The 25,311-nt window shown below is 37.4% G+C and overlaps 2 protein-coding genes across 3 annotated transcripts in view; both read left to right on the top strand.

The window, feature by feature from the left end:
• Positions 1-25,311, top strand: part of Eaf2 (ELL associated factor 2) — a 1,192,577-nt gene that overhangs the window by 375,600 nt on the left and 791,666 nt on the right. The window lies entirely within an intron of this gene.
• The window catches only part of Stxbp5l (syntaxin binding protein 5L), a 331,615-nt gene that overhangs the window by 92,509 nt on the left and 213,795 nt on the right, over positions 1-25,311 (top strand). Inside the window, 2 exon segments of the mRNA XM_052158363.1 lie at positions 2,938-3,072; positions 5,591-5,654. Coding sequence (XP_052014323.1) covers positions 2,938-3,072; positions 5,591-5,654 — 199 coding nt within the window.

Below are 25,311 nucleotides of genomic sequence, written 5' to 3' on the forward strand. Positions count from 1 at the left end.
AGGTCTGTTTACATTGGCATTCCACTTTCTGTCTCAGGTTTCATCACTGAACCTGCCAGTTCTCAGATTTTACTTGTTAACTGAGGTTGAGATCACTATGCCACATTGAAGTTTCCTCATGTTTGAAGCTCTTAGATTTTTCTCTCTCTTCCTGTGATTCAGATATGGTGACTATATTTCTTCTTTAAAATGAGTTCCTATTTATATTGAAGATTAAATAGAAAATTGATCATTCATTGCCTAGAAACATGGCCATCAAGTTATTTCCTGTGTAATATTAGTAACTATCCCTTGGAGACAGCTATTCTAGACTTCAATTCTTAATTAAAGATTCCCAGTATCATGTAGGTTACTCATTAATTAGAAAAATCAATTTACTTTGCAGTTCCTTATGTCATAGCAAGCTCCTAGTGTTTTTAATGTGATATGCTTAATGCTTTCCACAGGATAGATAACATTTGGTTCAGAGAGGTAGGATATTGAAACATTCAGTATAACAGGCCAAGAATATATACTGGAAAACCTGTCTGTTCACTGTTGATTCTTAACCATAGTGCCCATAAAGCTTCACTCTTATGAATTCATCTTATAAGATGGAATTGTGTGAATTTACCATTAACTTTTTAAAAAGTGTATCTGTCAAAATTTTGTTCAGCTTTTATGATAGTTTACTAGATAATCTTCCAAGTAAACTCTAGAAAATATTTGGTGCAGTAATGTGTTCTGGCAAGTGATTATCTGTGAATTTATTTCTTCGTAAAAGCATCTAGAAAGGGCTTCTGAGATTGTTTAGTAGTTAAGAGCACCGACTGCTCTTTTAGAAGTCCAGAATTCAATTCCCAACAACTACACAGTAGCTCATGATCATCTACAAAGGGATCTGATGCCCTCTTATGGCCTGCAGATGTATATACAGACAGAGCATTCATTTAAAAAAAAAAAAAAAGTGTCCAGAAGAGCACCATGAATTCAAATTAGAGAGACTAATTATAATGTTAATAGATGAGTCATTGAATTTCTTATTTCATATGCATAGTCCTGATGGCTCTAGACATTGAACAGGTCTCAGAGCTAGTCATAAAGCCCATTATGAAGAAGAGAACAGAATGGTGAAACTCAAGTAAGTCTTGATATGGTGGCACATGTCTGTGATTCCAACACTCATATGTTAAGATGGGAGGTAGAGACAAGAGAAGGGAAAAGAAGGAGAGCTATCCTGAAGTATGCAGCACTATGTATGGCAAGTAAGAGAAACTCTGCCTTACACGAGAGGGAAAAGTGGACCAATATCTGAGATTATCCTTTGACCTACACACACAGACACACACACACACACACACACCACACACACACACACACACACACACACACGAAAAGAATGAAGTGATTCTCTAACCTTAACAGTTTCCCCCTAATACTTAAATGCCAAGCATCTGAACAAAATACAGGTAACGACTACTTCTCCACGGACTCTGAATGTTCATTATGTATCTAATTTATCTTTGAAGTGACTTTTATTTAAATAAAACAGTGGAGCTCAGTGGGAAGATACTAAATTTTATAACTAAACAGGAATGGTTTGTATCGGTTTTTCCACTTACACCTCTTGTATTTTTGGCTGTGAGCCTACTGCTTGACTAGCCTTTAACGGTTGAACCATTTCTCCAGCCCTCCATTTGCACTTCTTAACTTTGGCAATTATAAAGCAAACAGTTTAGTCTCACGTATTCATCAATAAACACAAACATCTATAGAACAGAGGTTTATAAATTATATTGTATTTTGTCTATGATATATAAAGCAGTTAGAATTATCTCCATTGTATTAGATAGTTTTAAACTACCTTGTAGAATGGTTCCATTTTCTTTCTTTTTTTGCTTTTGCTTTTTCTTTCTTTCTTTCTTTCTTTCTTTCTTTCTTTCTTTCTTTCTTTCTTTCTTTCTTTCTTTCTACCTTTTTTTTTTTTTTTTTTTTGGTTTTCTTCGAGACAGGCTTTCTCTGTGTAGCCCTGGCTGTCCCAGAACTCACTCTGTAGACCAGGCTGGCCTCAAACTCAAAAATCCGTCTGCCTCTGCCTCCCAAGTGCTGGGATTAAAGGCGTGTGCCACCACCGCTCAGCTATGGTTCCATTTTCAAAGTTGATACCTAGTTACAGTTTCAGAAATATTATAAGAACATTCCTTTGTCATTTTGAGTACATGTGCCTATTGTGGTTTAATAAAAACAAAGTAAGATGTTTTTTCAGTAGCAGGAAATTGAAAACAAAGTTCAATTTCCTGCTACTGAAAAAACATCTTAGTTTGTCCTATGTAAAACAGAAATACATACTTGTATTCAGAATGACAAATAGTGCAGTTGATCTCTTAGAAATGGTGATTCAAATGGTGGTTACCAGAAGATAAGCCAAAGAAGAAGGTAGGGGGTGTGGGGATTCTGGGGAGGTGATTACCGTTACTATAATGTCAGATATGTAAAGGAAGCTCTGAAATACTGGTATACAGTATGACCATAAATGACAACAATGTACTACCACTTACTAATGCTGGAAGAAAAGATTCCGTAAACCTTCTTAATTTTGAAATGATAAACTTGATTTAAATATTTTCAGTGTACATATGTCTCAAACATCATTGTTCCCATTGTTATCTACAACTCTTATATTTTTGTGTCTTGGTCAAAAAATTAAAACTAAACATGATGCAAATCCATGCTCATAATAAACATGTATTCAATAATGATTGTCATTATTATTTTTAGTGATATATTATTATATTATTATTTTCTCCTATGTTCTATTAATAAGGAAATGCTACCTTGGTACATAGGTTATTCTATCATTTATATAACTATAACTTTATATAGTGTGATATGTGTAAGGAAAATGTGCTGATCAAATGTTAAATTCAGATATTTTAATTGTAATTTTCTTTTTTTCAGAATTACTTACTGTCATCTACCTTTCCAGAGTAAATGGCTCTATGTTGGAACAGAAAGAGGAAATACACATATTGTAAATATTGAATCGTTCATTCTTTCTGGATATGTCATCATGTGGAACAAGGCAATTGAACTGTGAGTTTACCTGTCATTTTATCTGACAAAGATAGTGCATGTATTATGTAACTTGTGGGATTATAATTAGTTAATAAATCCATTGCTAATGTTTGTTTAATTTAAATGAAATTGAACTAAAACCACAGATAACTTTAAAATAGATATAGTTGAGCTAATGTGTGTTATTTTATGTAAATTGCCTTTTAATTATTTTTTACTTCTTAAGATACATTAGGCATATGTGTTATTTCAGGATTTTGTCATAATTTCTGACAGTTATGTTTTGCTAGTGACATTTTCTGGGCTTTTGAAAAATAATGTAAGAGACAGAAAATACACCAACGTGTTGATTGTTATCATCTTTAAGTAGCAAAGCAGCATAAAATTTCCCCTTAACTTTTGGTATAATATGAAGTATCTCCTGTTTTGTTATTTATTTATTTACACCCCAGATTTTATTCCTCCTGGTCTTTTATACCCTATTAATTTTTACAAATAACAAATTGAATGTTTAATTATTTTCTGAACTAGAACACTTTTTATTATATAGTAAAGCTTTAAGTGGAAGAGTCTAGCTTATGATCTAACTCATATTTCCATAATACATTCCCTTAATATGATTCTATGATTCAAAATGGAGTACATAAATAATTGGAAACAATTGAATATTTAGTTACATTTGCATAATATAGTCTTACTATGCAAATTTGTAAAGGTATAATACCTTTACATGTTTAATTCAAGAGTTTTCAAATGTTTAAGTACAGATTGTTCTTTCAAGTTTATCATGCTGTATACTTTAATAATTGTTGCTCCAACCAAACCCTACAAATAGATAGCAGTTTTGGTTTGTTGACTATTATTATTTACTAAAGAACAATTAAGGATATTCTTTATTGAAGAATTTACCTTCCTAGAACACTATTACATATGAATATAAACAAAACAGCTCTATGAACTTTCCTTTGTACCACTGTATAAGTTTTCTTTAAAATGTATTATAAAATACAAATAGTAATTCTGATTTTCAAATAGAACAACAATCTCAATACATACTGTTGAATATAATCTATCTTTACCATTAAATTAGGATAATATAATATATATATATATTGAATATATATATTCAGTAAGATCAATGGTATGATATTCATTTTTAGATGAGAAAATATATTTGTAAATGGAATGAATGAATCCATTCACAAAATTTACTAACATCTAATCTATATATTTCTTTGAGTTATGTTCAAGAGGCAGTATTAAAATTACTTACTTATCATTTTTAAAATTATTTCTAAGATTTAATTAGTCTTTATTGTTTTGTGAAGGAACTTTGTAGATTTTATGTGTCCTTAACAAATAAAGTGGAACTGCCAACTCAGGCACACTTGGATTACCCTTTCTAAATGTAGTTTCTTTGCTTTCTTGCCCTCTGTAATAATTGGATCATGGAAAGGGCTGTAGAAAATTGAGAAATAGTTCTTTTGTCATGTCAGATGATATCATGCTTAACTATAACATAATCATATTCATTTATCCTGTTATATTAGATTTATAAAAAAAAAACCATTCCAGATGATCAGAATAGAATAATTCCAAGGTCAGATTAGCAGAGTCCTTTTAATTTTTGGTTGTGCTGGTGTATACTTAATTATTTATTATTGGTTACAATGAAAAATCCAGATAAACTAGATGTAATCAATGAACTAGATTTCCCCAGGTTTTCACTTTTCTGAAGATAGTTATTACTAGTTAATCACTAAAGCATTTCTTTTTAAATCCAGTATGCCACTTTACTTTGCTTTAGGGATAAAATAATAGAAAATTCCATGCCAAAGGAAATCTTAGCTGCATAAGCTTAAAATTTGGTTGAAGTAGATTTACTACATAGGTTTGTGACTATAGAATTTCTCTGTATTAATAAAATTCATTAAAAATATCAAGGACTCATAATTTCACAAAAATGTAATGAAAAGTACCATTTTAAAATGTAGGACTTTATTTTTATACCTAATTAAAAAAAACCACTAACCCTAGTTTACTAGATTTAATAGGAAAAAGTAGTTCAAACAATATCAACTAACCATACCCCCTCAGTGCTCCCTAGGACTAAACCACCAATCAAAGAGTACACATGGGTGGGTGTGTGGTTCCCACTACATATGTAGCAGAGGATGACCTTATTTAGCATCAGTGGGAGGGGAGGTGCTTGGTCCTGTGGAGGCTTGTTTCTCCAGAGAAGGGGGATGCTGTAGAGGTGAGGCAGGAGTGGGCCTTTGCATGGGGGAGTACCCTCTTTAGAGGTTTAGGGGAGGGGGAATTGAATGGGGGATTTGTGGAGGGGAGACAACATTTGACATGTAAATAAATAAAATAATCAATAAAAAAAAGAAAAGTAGTTCATAAAGAAAGCTGAAATTTGAAGTGAATCAGAGGATTAATTTTACTACCCTGGGAGTATTTACAGCTTAATCTTAATTTCTTTGCTATTTTCTGTGGTCTAGTTTTAAATTATTGTCCTGAATTGATTTAACAGCTCCACCAAGACTCATCCAGGCCCAGTTGTCCATTTAAGTGATAGCCCAAGAGATGAAGGAAAAGTAAGTATGCCCCTTGTTCTCACTTTTGTTTTTCCCGCTTTTAGAAAAAGTTATTTTATACTGTTTCTGGAGATTTAAAATCCCAGTTAGCTGATAGCATTCGGTGGCATCTAAAAATAATACTTATTGAGGGTGTCCATGAGTAAGTAAACAAGTTAATGAAATACTCTTCTTGGTACTAATGCTCTTAAGTTTCTAGTTTACTCAGCAGTAAAGTTATCATTTGATAACAGCTGATTAGTGTTAGTATATAAAATACTGTTTTTTTTAAAACTGGCAGTGTCATTAAATGCTTTGGTTTTAGTATCTGTCTTTAGATTGTCTGGTATGAATTATTTATGAAAGTATAACAAATGTAGACAACTTTTGTTCTATTCCTTCCCAACATAGATAGTTATATGTATCTTGTTCTGTTGGCTAGGATCTAGCACATTATTGAATATAAATAATTTATTCCTGGATTTGAAAATTTAGATAACAAGTTGAGGAACTATAACTGTCCCCACCCCATCACTAACCCTCTACACAATAAGAACAAAAATATTCCATGTATTTCTAGTATTGAGAGTTTTAAATTATAGTTTTGAATTTGGTTGAATGGGTTTCTACATGTATCAGGTTAAACATCCGTTTTAATTTGTTGGAACATGGTGATAGATTTCCTTATTTAAATGTTTCTTTTAATGCTTCAGACAAATTTGATGTGGAAAGGGAAACTCTCCTTGGAGGCTTGGTGGTGATGTAAGAAAAGAAACAAAGTACTGTTGTTAGGGTTCCTGTGGAAGCAAGATAATATCATACAGTTAAAAATAGAATATCGTTCTTCCAATACACTATTTCTAAGAAACGTGAGCATCGGCGTGTCAAACAGAAAGGGTGCTGTTCTTCTTAGGAGCTTCTATATGAGCAGTAATAACGAGGGCAGCTGTTTGGATTCTGCCAGGGTGTCTCCCAAACACTTCCATCCTCGCTACACTGCAAGCTTGGCAGTGTCAATCAACTTACAGTACCGCTTACCAGCTGTACCCAGTGCCCCTGGCTCACCTCACTAATTCTGGATTCACAAGGTATTACCCAATATAAAGTATACCTTGTGCCTTTCCTAAACTCTTCCACAGGGATCAATGACATGACTCTAGTGGAGATGAGCTAACTTCCTGTGGAACAACTTTAACCAATGCCAGACAGGAGACAGTGAACGAGTTGTTTTCCTCTCTTTAGTTGGGTTGTTCTGAGGCATGATTTAGAGACGAGGCAACAAGTTTCTATTCTGACGAAACACCTGCCAAATAATTATTGATGTGTCTCTTCTGACTCTCCCCATGAAATAATGCTTAGTGTAATTTTGAGTCATCTTGCTTCTGCTTCACGTTCCCTTACCCTTGGTACTGCAACCCAGAGAGTCTATTTTTCATGAAATATTAGCAGAAGAACCTTGCCTCAGGCTTGTTTCTACAGAACTCTGGTTCGGATGGCAGAAAATCATAAGACCTGCAACCCCTTTCTTAAGAACAAAGCTCAGCATTTGTGAGTAGACGAAATAACCTCCAGCTCCTAAAATACTTGGTCCTTTCTACCTACCTGGTCCTTTATATTAAAGTTTGCTGAGTCCTTCTTTCTCTATAGTGTTGCCACATGGATGGGGTTTTTATAGTTAGATTGTCTTATATATAAAATCAAAGAATTTGTTGAAGAAATTAAGTTGAGTGATATTAAATCCCAGCATAAAATGAAATCACAATTATTTGGACATTTTCACATGATTAATTGGAGTAAGGACTCATGTAAAGGTTAGAAATTGGGAGACTAAATACTTATAATGTTGGCTAATGACAGTTATAAGGATGGGGGAATAAAATAGCTTTCTTTTGACGGCATTTATATTAGGTTTCTGGTACTGATATAAGCTATCATACAGTAGCTTAAAACACCAAAAATTTGGGGCTATTCTTTATTCTGTCTACATCATTCTGTAGACAGTTCTGTGTGCCACAAAGCCAACAAAAGCGTCCCTGAGCTGAACTCCTTTAGCTGCTCTAGGAGGGAAGCTGCTCTCTTACCCTTTCACAAGCCTCACACATTCTCTGGCTGGTCACTCCCTTTGTTTTAGAGCTAACAATGAATTGTATTCTCCTCTTTGTCTAACAACAATCTCTTTCTAATCTCTAGGGACAATTTCTCCTCTCCTAAGGATTCATTTTATTAGTTTGGGCCCATCTGGAAAGGTATCTCTTCCTTATCAGCATTTAACCTAATATATAATAAAACTCACTCTCTCTCTGTCCCTCTCTCCCTCCCTCCCTTCCTCCCTCCATCTTTCTCTCTTTCTCTTTGCCATTGGAAGAACTTTTTTTAACGGTGCTGAAGATCAGACCTAGCTCTTTGCGATATTAAGTGCAAACTCTCTCACTACTAAGCATGACACTATTTGACATTTGGGGCTATTCTTTATTCTGTCTACATCATTCCAAACACTGAAGACCAATTTACCTTGACTCCAGGGCATTTTAAAGTATCTTTTTAGTTTGTTATTTTATTTATTTATTTATTTTACACCCCACCTACTGCCCCTCTCCCCTGACTCCCTCCCACAGTCTTTCCCCCATTCTTCTCCCCTTCTCTGAGGGGGTGGGGGCCCCATAAGGTATACCCAGAGCCTGGCACATCAAGTCTCTGTGGGGCTAGACACATCTTCTCCCACTTAGGCCAGACAAGGCAGGCCAGATAGAAGAACATATCCCACAGACAGGCAACAGGTTTTGGGATAACCTCTGCTTCAGTTGTTCAGAAACCACATGAAGACCAAAATGCATATCTGCTATATATGTGTGGGGAGGCCTAGGCCCAGATCTTGTATATTCTTTGGCTCGTAATTCAGTTTTTGAGAGCACCAAAGGTCCTTGTTAGTTGACTGTGTTGGTCTTCCTGTGGAGTTCCTATCCCCTTTGGGGTCTGCAATCCTTCCTCTTTTCTTCCATAAGAATCCCCAAGTTCCATCCACTGTTTGTATGTGGGACTCTGCATCCCTCTGAATCAGCTGCTATGGGAGCCTCTCAGAGGACAGGATTGCCAGAGTCCTGTCTGCAAGCATAACAGAGTGTTATTAATAGTGCCAGGACTGGTGCTTGCCCATAGGATGGGTCTCTGGTTCGGCTGGTTATTGGTTGGCCATTCCCCCAATATCTGCTCTACCCTGTCTCTGCTTTTCTTGTAGATAGGATACATTTGGGGTTGGAAGTTTTGAGGGTGGGATGGCATCCCTATTGTTCCACTGGAGTTCTTGCCTGGCTACAGGAGGTGGCTTCTTCAGGTTCCATATCCCCAATGCTGTGAGTCACAGCTAAGGTCACCTGCATCGATTCCTAGGTGTCTCTCCTATTCCAGGTTTCTGTCATGTTCTTGAGATGCCCTCTCCACCTCCCCACCCCATCAGTTGCAGATTTCCTTTAAAGTATATTTAAAGGAACTCTTATTGCTTTTATTTTGAGAAAAACTGTTAGAATTGGGCTCAAGAACTGCTTATAAGGAAACTAATTGTTATCACCTTGATCAGCCAGTGCCACTATTAGGAAAGATTATCCCGGGTTCTTATAAATTTGTTTTTAATTAATACCATAACAAATGGCTTAAACAACAAATGTTTAGTGGCTTAAAGCAAATGTTTAGTTTTTCATAGTTCTGAAAGTTAGAGGTCTAAAATCTGGCTCACTCTAGGAGTCCTAAGAGATACTTCTCTTGTCTCTTATAGCTTAGATATATTTTGATTTGAGGAAATGTAGCTCTAGCTTCTGCAACTGTCTTCTTTTGTCTATCTCTTCTGTCTCTTTGTTGTCCTTTTCTTATAAGGTTATCAGTATTTAGGGTGGGGACCACTTTATTTATTTTTTTTCCGTATATTTTTTTTATTTTTTTTTATTTTTTAATGTTCTTTTTTTTCGATATAATTTATTTACATTTCAAATGATTTCCCCTTTTCTAGCCCCCCACTCCCCGAAAGTCCCTTAAGTCCCCTTCTCTTTCCCTGTCCTCCCACCCACCCCTTCCCACTTCCCTGTTCTGGTTTTGCCGAATACTGTTTCACTGAGTCTCTCCAGAACCAGGGGCCAGTCCTCCTTTCTCCTTGTACCTCATTTGATGTGTGGATTGTTTTGGGTATTCCAGTTTTCTAGGTTAATAACCACTTATTAGTGAGTGCATACCATGATTCACCTTTTGAGTCTGGGTTACCTCACTTAGTATGATGTTCTCTAGCTCCATCCATTTGCCTAAGAATTTCATGAATTCATTGTTTCTAATGGCTGAATAGTACTCCATTGTGTAGATATACCACATTTTTTTGTATCCACTCTTCTGTTGAGGGATACCTGGGTTCTTTCCAGCATCTGGCAATTATAAATAGGGCTGCTATGAACATAGTAGAGCATGTATCCTTATTACATGGTGGGGAATCCTCTGGGTATATGCCCAGGAGTGGTATAGCAGGATCTTCTGGAAGTGAGGTGCCCAGTTTTCGGAGGAACCGCCAGATAATTTCATCTCAAATTCTTAACTAATTGTACATTTAAAAGACCTTATTTCAAAGATAAGCTACATATTAAAATTTTGGGTGAATATGTGACTTTTTTTAAAAAGCATGTTTTTCTTTTGTTTTCTTGTAGCTTTTTTCTAGAATTTTTTATTAATTATTTTTATATACTCCATATTTTATTCCCCACTCTGCCAACTCCTGTCCACTGTTCTACCTCCCATACCTCCTTTCCTCCCCCTGTCTCCACATAGATGTCTCTATTCCCTACCCGACCCCACCCCATTCCACCTGACCTTTAAACTCCCTGGGGCCTCCAGTCCCTTGAGGGTTATGTATGTCATCTCTGGATGATCACAGACCCAGCAGTCCTCTATTCTATATGTGTTAGGGACCTCATATCAGCTGGTGTATGCTGCCTGTTTGGTGGACCAGTGTTTGAGAGATCCTGGGGTTCCAGAGAGTGCTGGACACCTTCAGCTTCATTCGGCCTTCCCTAATTCAACAGCAGGGGTCAGCATGTTTTTCAACCATTACACCCCAGGTAGTTTATCTATTCTTATAGATGAACTGGAGAAAACTGTAACTCTTTATACCAGCCTCCACTTCCTGAACCCATCTGACCAACAGAATGTCACTTTCACAGTTAGAAAACAGTTTTTCTTCTTTAGGAGATCGATGTTTGTATTTGCAAGGATACCCAGAGTCATTAACTCAGGTCTAAAATCAGAATAAGACCTTAAATATCACTACTATCTAACATCAACACTTAAAATCTTTATAAGAAAACTGACTATACATAAAGTAGGATATTTACAAAGAAAACTGAGGACCCTAATGTTGTCAGTCCCAAAAAATGAATATAGAAATGATCTTTAAGGGTTTAAACTTGGAGGCTATATAAAAGTCAGTTCATTCATGTAGGACATATCTTGGGCCATAATTTGGTGAGGACACATGCCCTCGTAGCTTGCAGGAATAGTACTCCGAAGCCTTGACTCAGCAGAGACATATGGTAACTAGAGATACCAACTACACCTTCTTATAAAGCACTAAGGAAGATATCAGAAGAAATAGGAGTTGAGAGTACTAACATGAGTATATATTTTTTAATTGGTTATTTTCTTTATCTAAACTTCAAATGTTATCCCCTTTCCTGGTTCCCCCGCCCCGGAACCCCCCTATCCTATCCTCTCTCCCCCTGCTTCTATGAGGGTGTTCCCCCACCCACACACTCACCTCCTCTTCCCAGCCCTCGAATTCCCCTATACTGGGGCATCGAGTCTTCATAGGACCAAGGGCCTCTCCTCCCAATGATGCCCAGCAAGGCTATCCTCTGCTACATATGTGGCCGGAACCATGGGTTCTACCATGTTTACTCCTTGGTTGGTAGTTTAGTCCCTAGGAGTTCTTGGGGTTCTGGTTGGTTGATATTGTTGTTCTTCCTGTGGGATTGCAAACCCTTCAGCTCCTTCAACCCTTTCTCTAACTCCTCCATTGGGGAACCCATGCTCAGTCCAATGGTTGTCTGTGAGCATCTGCCTCTGTATTTGTCAGGTTCTGGGAGAGCCTCTTATGAGACAGCTATATTAGGCTCCTGTCAGTGTGCACTTCTTGGCATCAACAATAGTGTCTGGGTTTGGTGTCTGTACATGGGATGGATCCCCAGGTGGGGCACTCTATGGATAGTCTTTCCTTCAGTCTCTGCTCCACACTTTGTCTCCGTACTTCTCCCATGAGTATTTTGTACTCCCTTCTAAGAAGGACCAAAGTAACCACTCTTTGGTCTTTCTTCTTCTTGAGCTTCATGTGGTCTGTGAATTGTATTTGGGTATTCAGAGCTTTTGGGCTAATATCCAGTGAATATTATCAGTGAATGCATACCATGTGTGTTCTTTTGTGATTGGTTTACCTCACTCAGGATGACACACTCTAGTTCTGTCCATTTGTCTAAGAATTTCATGAATTGTTTTTAATAGCTGAGTAGTACTCCTGTGTAAATAAATGTACCACATTTTATGTATCCGTTCCTCTGCTGAAGGACATCTGGGTTCTTTTCAGCTTCTGGCTATTATAAATAATAAGGCTGCTATGAACATAGTAGAGCATGTATCCTTATTACATGTTGGGACATCTGAGTATATGCTCAGGAATGGTATAGCTGGGTCCTCAGGTAATACTATGTCCAATTGTCACAGACTGATTTCCAGAGTGGTTGTACCAGCTTGCAATCCCACCAACAATGGAGGAATATTCCTCTTTCTCCACATCCTCACCAGCATCTGCTCTCACCTGAGTTTTTTATCTTAGCCATTCTGACTGGATCATTTGGAATAACAAAAAATCCAGAATGGTAAGAACTATTCTCAACAATAAAAGAACTTCTGGAGGAATCACCATTCCTGACCTAAGCTGTATTACTGAGCAATAGTGATAAAAAACTGTACGGTATTGGTACAGTGACAGGAAGGAAGATCAGTGGAATAGAATTGAAGACCCAGAAATGAATCCACCCAGCTATGGTCATTTGATATTTGATAAAGAAGCTAAAACCATCCAGTGGGAAAAAGACAAATGGTGTTGGTTGGTTCAACTGGTGGTCAGCATGTAGAAGAATGCAAATTGATCCATTCTTATCTCTTTGTACAAAGCTTAATTCCAAGTGAATCAGGGACCTCCACATAAAACCAGATACACCGAAACTAATAGAAAAGAAAGTGGGGAAGTCCCTGGAGCACATGGGCACAGGGGAAAGTTTCCTGAACAGAACACCAATAACTTATGCTCTAAGATCAAGAATTGACAAATGGGACCTCATAAAATTGCAAAGCTTCTGTAAGGCAAAGGACACTATCAATAATGACAAAACGCCAACCAACAGATTGGGAAAAGATCTTACCAATCCTACATCCAATAGGGCTAATATTCAATACATATAAAGAACTCAAAAGTTAGACTCCAGAGAATCAAATAACCCTATTAAAAATGGGGTACAGAGAGAAACAATTTTCAACTAGGAATACTGAGTGGCTGAGAAACACCTAAAGAAATATTCAACATCCTTAGTCATCAGGGAAATGCAAATCAAAACATGAGTAAATATATTGTTTGTCCAACTAAGTCCTCGCCTCAAACCTTACCAGAAAGCTTCCAAGATTACTATTTCTTCTTAGGAAGGAACATTGTAGAAAACCAGGTAACATATTTATAAAACTAGGCAGCGGCTCTCTTTTTTTAGGCCTTTATTGACAGTAGGAAATGATAGCAAAGAGCCAGCCTCCATTATATCTCTGAGGATTAAATATCTAGATTGGTAGAGGCCAGGTGGCAATATTTAACCATCTGGCAGCACAGGCATAAATTAGTGTAAGAAGCAGCTAGGCTGGACTGGCAAGGCATGAATCCATGGTATTAACTAATATTGCATGACTTTTCTAGGAACAAAATTAGGTGGGGCATCTGATTGGGATGTTGTTTGATTTGCATAATCATAAAATAGGCAAAGAGTAGTTTTCTCTTAATATTTATCAGCAACATGGAAAATTACATGCTATCAACCTTTTAAATGTGAGTCAGTTCTTATATCCTGCATATTGTGATCAAAATGGGATCCTGTTGTCCTTTAAGAGAAATTCTGAAATGGTCTTTGAATGCATGTGGAATATAAATACATATAGGATTATTACTGATCATTTGTAGAAGAGTTTTTATTTCAAGAGAATTGTCTAAAAGGTCAGAGCAGGTATTAATATTGGCAAATTCAAAACCAATATTCTGGTCCTCTCATAGGTGATTAGCTGTACAAAGTAAGTAATCAGATGATAAATGAACTACTAGCCTAAGACTAAGTAAAAAGTACACCACCCATCTGCATAAAATATACAATTTTTATTTAAGTGTAATGTGGACAGATATGCTCAATGATTTAGATTGATACTCTCTTTGGTTTCCTGACATTATAATTAGAGGTATAGTAGGAGGACATAGTGAAAGTTCCTGAAACTATCTTCACCTGCCAAGATTACTATGAGTGTCAATCCCATGTCTCTGAAGTTTCTGCAGAAATTAGTATAATTAGACTTAGAGGCTACAATGATATAGTGGTAGTAGATAAGGATATATCTTTTTTTTTTAATTCTATTGTGCGGATTCTTCCAAAACCATCTTGGATCAAGTTTGGTAATAGAAAATCATTGTAAAAAGTGAAAGCACTCGTTTAAGTCAAGCTGTGCTGCTATTGGTGAGTGTGGTTAGAGCACACCCTATGCAGCTCTAGTGCATATCAGTACCCATCAGCAGATGAGAGCAAAAGAACGGACTGACATAAACATCAGTAATACCTTTCCATTATAGTTTTCCTTCTGCCAGTTTCCCTAAGGTCCTCTCCTCCTTCCGTTACACTAAAATCCACACCTTTCCCCCCTTTCTCTCATTATAATACAAACAGGCATCTAAATAATAACATACCATAGCATAAAGCAAACAAATCTGAATAGTGTAAAAAGAAAAAAAAGAGACAAAGAAAAATCACAAGAAAAACATACAGATGCTGAGATACACACATTCACACACAGGGAAGCCTCATAAAAACAAAATCGGAAACCATAATATATAAGTAAAAGATATGTAAGGGTGAAAACATTACAAAAAGCCCAGGCAAGGCATTATGAGACAAAATACCTACAAAACACAGAAATGTTCCTGTTGTGTTGGCTGGTTGGTATCCTGAGTGAGGTTCTGTTGAAGTTAATTTTTCCTTTGTGTGCAGTTATCAATTCCAGATAGCTTCTGGATTAGGAATAGAGAGGGCCTTGTGACAGTTTCCATTCTCAGCATTGAGACCCCACCTAGCTTAAGCTTGTGGAAATCCTGTGCACGCTGCATAGTTTGAGTTCCCCAGTCCTATTGTGTCTAGAAGGCCTTGTTTGTTTTGTGTCTCGCATCCCCACTGCTTTTGCAATCTTTCTCTCCCCACCTCTTCCACAGAGTTCCCTGAGCCCTGAGGGAATCGATTTGGTGATAAAATCCTACTTAGGACTGAGTGTTCCAAGGTCTCTTACATTTTGTGCCCTTTCCAGTTGTGAGTCTCTATATGCTCCCATCTACTGCAGGAAGATGCTTCTCTGATGAGGGCCAAGAAAATTACCGAGCTATGAATATAGCAGAATGTCATTAAAAGTCATTTATTACTATAATCCATTACCAGAGCACTAGTATTTGGTTTTCCCTTAGATTCATGGCTTAGCTAATGTCAGGTAATTGGCCACCTGAGGAGTGTTAGGCATGAGTTCCATCTCACGGAGTGGCCCTTAATTCTAAACAGAGAGTAGTTGGTTATTCCCATAACTTTTCTGCCACTATTACACTAGCATAGCTTGGATAAAAGTCACCTCTGTACATCACAGGGTTTATACCTGAATTGCTGTTTACCTTCTCCTCTAGCATTCAGAGCACCTTCCAATACTGCGAACACTAGTCTGTAGGGGTGAGGACTTTAAGTAGGTACTGCTAGACTTCTTCTGTTCAGTGAGTTATATAGGCATTGTCTTCAGCTTGTGTAGACCAATAACCTGGGTTGTTTAGGGGTTTCTACAGGTACTCTTTGTCCATTAACTCAATTATATGTAGTTCTCTCCCCAACACTGGATACTTCATTTGGTGGAGAGAAGTCTACTTGAAGCTTTGTCTACAGTTTGATGATTTCAATTTAGATCTCTTTTATCTATGTATACATTTTAAAAAGTTCCTACTGCCTTCGATTTCCATATGACCCTTCAAATGTCCACAGTTGCCCCTCCCCACATTTACTCTTTGTTTCCCTGTTTTCTCCCTCTTCCTCTGCCAACCCCATTCACCCCTAATTATTGACCCTATTTCCCCTTCCTAGGGAGATCCTTCCCTTCTAGTCATTTTCTATAGAACTAACCCCTGTGATTATACAGATTAGAGCCCACTTAATCCAAGCTTAATAACTAACACATATAAGCAAATACATACCATATTTGTCCTTTTGAGTCTGGATTTCCTCACTCAGTATTTTTTTTCTAGCTACATCCATTTACCAATGAATTTCATGATTTCATTTTTTAAATGGCTGAGAAATATTTTATTGTATAAATGTACCATATTTTCTCTATTCATTGGTTCACTGATGACATATAGGGTGTTTCCAATTTCTGTCTATTATGAATAGAGTAACAATGAACATTATTGTGCAAAGTGTATTATGGAATGAAGAGTCCTTTGTGTATATGTCTCAAAATGGTATAGCTGGATATTGAGGTGTATACATATATTCAAAATGGTATAGCTGGATATTGAGGTGTATACATATATTCCCAGCTTGCTGATCTGTACTCCATTTTAAAATTGGGTTGTTTCCTTGATGTGCAGTTATTTAAAGATTTTATATATTTAATATAGACCTTTATGGGATGTACAGTTAGTAAAAAAATCTTTTCCCAATTTGTTGCCCACTGCTTTGTCTAAATGATGGTGTCCTTTGCCACACAGAAGCATTTCAGTTTCTTGAAGTTGCTTTTAGTAATTGTTGCTCTTAGTGCCTGTGATAACAAATGTTCTTTTCAGAAATGACTTTTCTGTGCTAATGAGTTCAAGACTGTTCCCCACTTTCTCTTTTGTCAGATTCAGTGTAGCTGGCCTCATATTGGGGCTTTTAAATCCACTTCAAGTTTGGTTTTGTACATAGTGATAAGTATGGATCTATTTGCTGAAAATTGTCCTTTCAAGTAGTGTGAAGAATTATATTAGAATTTTGATGAAGATTACATTGAATCAGTAGATTGCTTTTCATAGGGTAGGTGTTTTCACTGTGTTACTCCTACCAATCCATGAGCATGACAGATCTTTCTATCTACCAATATATTCTTTGATGCCTTTAAAAATATCTTTTAAGTTTTTATTATATAAGCATTTCATTGCTTAGTTAGAGGTATTCCAAGATATTTTATTTGGGTGTGTTATTATGAAAGGTACTATTTCTCTGGTTTCTTTCTCAGACCATTTTTCAGTTTGGATATTTTGTATTCTGCTACTTTGCTGAAAAGTGTTTGCCAGCTACTGTAGGGAGTTTCCTGGTGGACTTTTTAGGGTTATTTATGTATACAATAATATCATTGGCCAATACACATCTTCCTTCTCAGTTTGTATCCACTTATCCCCTTCTGTTGTCCTATTGTTCATACTAAGACTTCAAGTACTATATTAGGAATTGAGAGAGAAGACAGTTGTGTCTTGTTCCTGAATTTACTGGAAATGCTTTGAGTTTTTCTGGTGTCTAGGCTATAATTCTAGATGTTGATGTATAGTCTTTTCTTTTTGGCTAGGAGTTCTATTCCCTGGTTTTGATTGCCCTTTCTGGATCTTAGGAGAGAATGAAGTATCTTGGTTGCCTAGTAGGGAGTATTCCTGAGTCTCTGCCAGATGCAGGTATGTTGAATCCTAGGTAGAATGTGTTTCTAGGTATTACTGACAGAAAGGAATGGGGATGTGTTAGAAACAAGTGAAGAAAAGGTCTATAGCAGTGGTTCTCAACCTTTCTATTGCTGTGACCTTCATGTTGTGGTGACCTCACCTATAAAATTATTTTGTTGCTACTTTAGAACTGTGACTTTGCTACTTTCATGAATTGTAATGTAAATATGTCATATGCAGGATATATGACATGTGACTCCCTTAGCAGTTATGACCCACAGGTAGAGTACCATTGGCATATAAATAGGGAAGTTTAGTCTGTCAGTGAGAATCTGCAGATTGCCTAAGGAGTAGAGTCAGTGAGACAAGTCAGGCCCCTGCAACAGGGCTGTGGATGAAAGTGTTTGTTTGTTTTGTTTTTTATTCTTTAATCTTTTTTTTTACAGTCCAGTCTTTATCCCCATTCCTGTCCACCTTCCAACTATTCCACATCCCATACCCTATCTATCCCCCCATCTCTAAGAGGATGTCCCCACCTTCCACCCCACTAGACCTCCCCATACCCTAGGTCCTCTAGTCTCATAAGGGTTAGGTGTGTCTTCTCTAAGTCAAGACAGAGAAGACAGTATTCTGCTGTTTAGGTGATGGGGGCCTCATATCAGCTGGTGTATGCTGCCTGGTTGGTGGCCCAGTGTCTGAGAGATCCCAGGGGTCCAGGTTAGTTGAGACTGCTGTTCTTCCTATGGAGTCACCCTTCTCCTCAGCTTCTTCCAGCATTCCTCTAATTCAGCCCCAGGGGTCACCAGCTTCTGTCTAGTCATTGGGTGTAAATACCTACATCTGACTCTTTCAGCTGCTTGTTGGGCCTTTCGGAGGGCAGTTATGATAGGCCCCATCAATAATAGTGTCAGGCCTTGGGGCCTCCCCCTGAGCTGGATCTCAATTCGGGCCTGTCACTGGACTTTCTTTTCCTCAGACTCTTCTCCATTTTTGTTCCTGCAGTTCTTTCAGACAGGAGCAATTCTGGGTCAGAGTTTTTGACTGTGGGATGGTCCATTACTCTACTTGATGCCCTCCCTATCTTTCTACTGGAGGTGGAGTCTATAAGTTCCCTCTCCCCACTGTAAGGCATTTCATCCCCTTTGAGTCCTGAGAGTCTCTCACCTCCCAAGTCTCTGGTACATTCTAGAGGGTCCTCCCACCTCCTACCTCTTAAGGTTGCCTGTTTTGATTCTTTCTGCTAGTCCTCAGGGCTTCAGTCCTGGCCCCCCCCCATATTGATCATGATCCCCTCTTCCTCTCTCTGTCACCTCTCCTACCCAGGTCCCTCCCTCACTCCATCACTCCTCCCTTCCCATCCTGTGATTGCTTTTTTCTCCCTCCCAAGTAGGATTGAGACATCTGAAAGTAAGAAATTTATAATGGAGGACCAAGAGAAAAAGATTGCCTAGCTGATTCTCTGGCCAGCGTGGCCAGCTGGTTCCCAGGTATAGAGTGCCCCTTGGTACTGGATACTGACACTAGGGAATGGTATCAGGGAAGAAGGATGGAGCCACTGAGCAGCTGTGGAATGGAGGCTGTCAGTTCCCTGCACATGGTCCTCTTCAGGGCCGGGGATGAACAGTAGAGAACAGGAAGGAATATGAAAGTTGCCCTCCTGTTTCTCCTTGCCTTTGGCCAGCTGGTTTCTATAGAGAGGGCAGCTCCAAGGATTTGTGGCTGATAGATAGGGTGTTGCTTCTCAGGAATTCTTGATTCTCTGGACATTCTTTACTGGATATATAATTCACATTGATCTGATAAGCAGAAATGACAGCTACTTATGTAATTCCTCAGATTTAAGTGTCAGAAGCTAGGAAGCAAATTGCACAAAGACCAGGGTATAAGCTATTATATTTATCTTCTCTAAAAAAGTGTCAGGCTTAAAGAAGAATGCAATTATATAATCTTCAGTGAAATGTATAGAAGTGGAGACCAGAATTTTGTGAAAATAGTTAATATTAAAATGTCAACCACCATGTGTTTTCACATATGTGAAATATAGGATGAAAATTACTAGGGATGTGTAAGTAGAAAAGGGGGAGCAGCCCATAACGCCTAAATATTATAATGAAACCCTTTATACAATTTAAATAAAGATAAACTGGATATGGAGAACCACATGTCTGTACTGTAGAAGCAGAGACAGGAGAATCAGAAGTTCAAGGTCATCGTCAGCTACTTATATAGTTCAAGACCAACTTGGAGAGAAACTGTCTCAATTATCTAATTAACTAATTAATTGAACAAAAGCAGAAAAACAATGAATGAGGCCAGACCACACTGCCTTATGTCTCTCTTCCCAGCATTTGGGAGGCTAGATCACTAGGATCATCAATCCAGGTCAGCATAACAAAACCATACCTCAGCAGAATAAACAAGCAAAACGTAAATGAAAAGTCACAAAAGATTACAACCAACTTTTCTACATCCTTGTAATATGATTTACTTTTAAATATCAATATAGTTTACATATCAACAGAAAAAATACAATGAAAACTGATACAAGAAACCTTTAATAAAATTCTTTTGATAATTATATTTTTGTAGTATAAAGGGAAAGTGGAACTTTGTGAACCCGAGGTTGTAAAATTTATACAAAGCTATGAATATATCCTACTTACTGCTGAGTTTGTTTTTCCCTGTGATTAGAAGTGAGACAGATTCCTAGTATTTAACATTGCTTAGCTGTTGACAGTGTTAGTAATTATTCTTTCTAAATGTATTTATAAAAAGTAAATTTCAAGATTTATCTGTATCTCATAAATTTTAATATTTGGGTTTTAAAATATTTTGTTAATTCTTTGAGGATTTCATATATTTTCTTTTGATCAGCCCATCCCCAACTCCTTCCACATTCATCCCTAACTCTATACCCATCCAATTTCATGTTCTCTTTCTCTCTTTTAAACCCGTCTAATTTGAAGTCTCTGATTTTCTACACACTGACCAGTAGTGGCTCTCTGTTTTATGACTGATATCCACCTATAAATGAGTACGTACCATGCGTGTCCTTTTAGGACTGTATTTCCTCATTCAGGATGATATTACAAAGTTCCATCCATTGCCTGCAAAATTCATGATGTCTTTGTTTTTAATAGCTGAATAGTATTCCATTGTGTAGCTGTACCACATTTTCTGTATCCATTCTTTAGCTGAGGGACATCTATGTTGTTTCCAGTTTCTGACTACTATGAATAAAGCTGATATGATCTGAGCAAGTATCATTGTGAGATGCTGGAGCATCTTTGGGGTATATGCCCAGGAGTGGTATAGCTGGGTCTTGAGGTAGAACTATTCCCAGTTTTCTGAGAAACTGCCAAAGTAATTTTTAAAGTACTGTTAGGGTTATTATGCCATGCTAGGTATAAGGGTTAACAGATTTCATAGCTGGGTAGGACTATTAGTTTGTTTTCTCCTTTGGGTGCATGGCATCATCTGCTACCAAAAGGCTAGTCCTAAGAGGCATTCATTTCAGTTCCAGCTCAGGTACATCTCATAATTCTCATAATTAATGTTAGGGCTTTTATTAGGTCGTCTTTGGATTTTGGAGGGAACATTGTCATCCCACATGGGAAATTTTATTAAACTATGTATGTATATTTATACAGACTTATGTATATTATAGTTTCTATTAAGCAATTATATTAATTGCTTATGAATTTTTCAGATGTGCTTACTTTTATTTTATTCTCCTTCTGTATTTATCTCCTTCCCATTATAACATGCCCCGTTCTCACTTTCCATATACCATGATATTCCCTTATTATTCCTGACAGTGGTTCCCTTTTAATGTTACTTTGTTTGGCAGTTATTCTAGCATATCTACTCACTTCTAAAGATTTGGGGCTGGGACCTCCAATGAGAGAGAATATACAATGTCTGTCTTTTGGGCTCTTAGATACCTCACACAATATGATCTTTTCTAGTTTCTTTCACTTTTTTCTGAAAAGTTCATGATTTCATTTTTCTCTATAGCAGAATAGTATTCAATAGTATATATGGATAACATGCATGCATACATACATACATACATACGTATGTACTTATGGAATTGATAGTATCTATCCATAGTATGTATGGAATGGATAACATATTCATCAGTTGAAGGGCATTTAGGTTGGTTCTATTTCCTAACTATTGTGAACAAAGCAGCAATGAACATGGCTGATCAGGTATCTGTGTAATATGATTGTGTAATTGAGTCCTTTGGGTACATACTAAGGGGTAGTATAGCTGGGCCATATGGCAGATAGTTATCTAAAGCTTTCACAGAGATTAAAGAAACTATCCTAAAAATCAAATGGAACCATAAAAAAACTTAGATAGCCAAACCAATCCTGAAAAAAAATGCTGGAGGGGTTACCATTCCAGATCTTAAGGTATATTATAGACTCATAATAATAAAAGCAATATGGTAATGGCACAAAGCCAGACATGTAGACCAGAATTGAAGACCCAAAATAAATACATTTAACTTCATCCTTCTGATATTTGACAAAGATACCAAAACAGGCTGGGGAAAAAACATCTTCAACAAATTATGTTGGGAAAACTAGATTACAACATACAAAAGAATGAAATTAGACCTATGCCCATCACCTTGCACAAAAACAAACTCCAAATGAATCAGACTTGATTGTGAAACCTGAAACTGTTAAAAGAAGACATACCCTTCATGATATAGGTATGGTAAAGAACTTTCTGAATAGGACTCCGTGTGTCCAGGAATTTAGACCAAAAATTGACAAAACTAACTTCATAAAATTAAGGTTCTACACAGCTAAGGAAACAATTACATGGAACAATTTGCTTGAAAGAGGAGACCTATAGAATCTGCAAGCTCTATGTCTGACGGGGGATTAATATACAGCATATATAAAGGATTCAAGAACAAAGAATAATAAAATGACCTATTCATAAAATGGGCCTGAGCCCCCAAGTTCTCAAAAGAAAATGTTGAATATTCAAAAAATGTTTCTCAGCCATTTGTGTTTCATCTTTTAAGAATTTTTAGTTCTTGTGGAGGAATTTCCTTTAATTATATGATTGGCTAATTAAGATGACAAAAAGCCAATTGCTGGATGAAAATGAGGAGGCAGTTTTTCAAGGCAAGTCAGGAAGAGAAGGGAAGGAGGAGGAATTAGAGGAGACAGTGGACGGAAGAGGACAGAGGGAAAGAAGCTGGAAGGAAGATGGAGCAAGTGCATGGCCTGGAGAAACTGCAAGTAGCAAGGGATTTCATAGCTGGGGAAGAAAGTGGTGTAGAGGCGTATCTGCCCAGTGTAGGCATGCGTTTATAAATATATAACCAAGTTGCATTTTCCTTGTATGAGCTAATTGAGGTTGGAGAGTTGCTGCAACAAGTCCCATGTCTGGTATTTTAAAATTGAGTATCGGGCAGTTATCTTGATGTTTAGTCTTTTTAAAGTTCGTGTGTGTGTGTGTGTGTGTGTGTGTGTGTGTGTGTATGTGTGTGTTTGTATGTGTGTGGGTATGTGTATTCCAGACACAAATCCTCCAATATGTAACTAGAAAAGATTTTCGCCAGTTGCTAGGCTTCACTCTAGTGATGGTCTCCTTTGTAGTACAGAAGCTTTTTCATTTGATGAGGTTCCACTTATCAGCTTATAATGCTAGCGCTGCTGGATATATGCTTGGAACATCCTCTCCTGTGTGTATAAGTTCAAGTGTATTTTCCACCTACTCCTCTATCTGCAGGGTTTATGTTGAGGTCCTCAGTCCATTTGAGTTTTGTACAAGGTGACAGATAAGGATTTTGTTTAATTTTTCTGCATGATGCTATCTAGATGCGTTTTCTCCAGTGTGTTTTTTTGTGTCGTCTTTGTCAAAAACTAAGTATTCTGAGATCTGTGGACTTAAATCTAATTATACTAGATTTAACTATATATTAGATGAATTATATTCCATTGAACAATGTGTTTGTTTTTTGCTACTATGAAACTAGCTTTGTTACTATATCTCTCTCTGTGTGTGTATATAAGCAAAGGACACCATCAAAAGGACAAATTGGCAACCAACAAATTGGGAAAAGATCTTCACTAACCCTACATCAGATAGAGGGCTAATATCCAATATATACAAAGAACTCAAGAAGTTAGACCCCAGAAAACCAAATAACCCTATTAAAAATGGGGTACAGAGTTAAACAAAGAATTCTCACCTAAAGAACTTCGGATGGTGGAGAAACATCTTAAAAAATGCTCAACTTCATTAGTCATCAGGGAAATGCAAATCAAAACAACCCTGAGATTTCACCTTACACCAGTCAGAATGGCTAAGATTAAAAACTCAGGAGACAGCAGGTGTTGACGAGGATGTGGAGAAAGAGGAACACTCCTCCACTGCTGGTGGGGTTGCAAATTGGTACAACAACTCTGGAGATCAGTCTGGTGGTTCCTCAGAAAACTGGGCACGTCACTTCCAAAAGATCCTGCTATACCATTCCTGGGCATATACCCAGAGGATTCCCCAGCATGTAATAAGGATATATGCTCCACTATGTTCATAGCAGACCTCTTTATAATAGCCAGAACCTGGAAAGAACCCAGGTATCCTTCAACAGAAGAATGGATGCAAAAAATGTGGTATATCTACACAATGGAGTACTATTCAGCCATTAGAAACAATGAATTCATGAAATTCTTAGGCAAATGGATGGAGCTGGAGAACATCCTACTAAGTGAGGTAACCCAGTCTCAAAAGATCAATCATGGTATGCACTCACTAATAAGTGGATATTAGCCTAGAAAACTGGAATACCCAAAACATAATCCACACATCAAATGAGGTACAAGAACAACAGAGGAGTGGCCCCTGGTTCTGGAAAGACTCAGTGTAGCAGTATAGGGCAAAACCAGAACAGGGAAGTGGGAAGGGGTGTGGGAGAACAGGGGGAGAATAAGGGGACTTATGTGACTTTCGGGGAGTGGGGGACCAGAAAAGGGGAAATCATTTGAAATGTAAATAAAAAATATATCGAATAAAATAAAAATACATCGGAAAAAAAAATCTCGCCGTGGAAACTGTAGTATGTCATGGTGTGAATGTAAACCCTTTTGCCCAAATAACTTTACTTCCAATGTTCATTGCAACTAGTCATTAGTCTAGTTCAAGGTGTGGTGGGAAATAATTATAAAATAGTACTGCTGCCTCCTTCCCCAGGCTTCTGCACCCAGTCCCGGTGGGTATCACTCAGAGAAGCTCTCACTGTTGCCACCAAGTCATCTTTCCCAGCTAGTGCTCACAGCATCCCAGCTGTGCTTCCTCTCCACCATAGACTCTGTAAAAGGCGGGAGTCTGGCACTCCCGCTCTGCATCCAAGTACCCAGTAAAGCATGACTCTTTAACTTAAATAGTTAACCAAATATCTTTATGTATATTAAACGCTCAGTTTCATAAGCCAATTTACAATGATAAAGTCTTATCTCAATATTTCTAACCTCTCCAAAACACCAGAAATGCATCTGAAGCTATGTGGATATCCATGTCTCCCTCTCTACACTCTGGTCTACGAAGCCTCTTTCTATTTCCACGCCTCACTTCTCTTAGCTTTTCCTCTTCTCTCCCCTCTAATCACTGGCTTCTCATTGCCTCAATGTGAACGGATAGGAAATATTTTGCAACACAAGGCTTCTG

This window comes from Apodemus sylvaticus, chromosome 15, assembly GCF_947179515.1.
Source record: "Apodemus sylvaticus chromosome 15, mApoSyl1.1, whole genome shotgun sequence".
NCBI classification, from domain to species: domain Eukaryota; kingdom Metazoa; phylum Chordata; class Mammalia; order Rodentia; family Muridae; genus Apodemus; species Apodemus sylvaticus.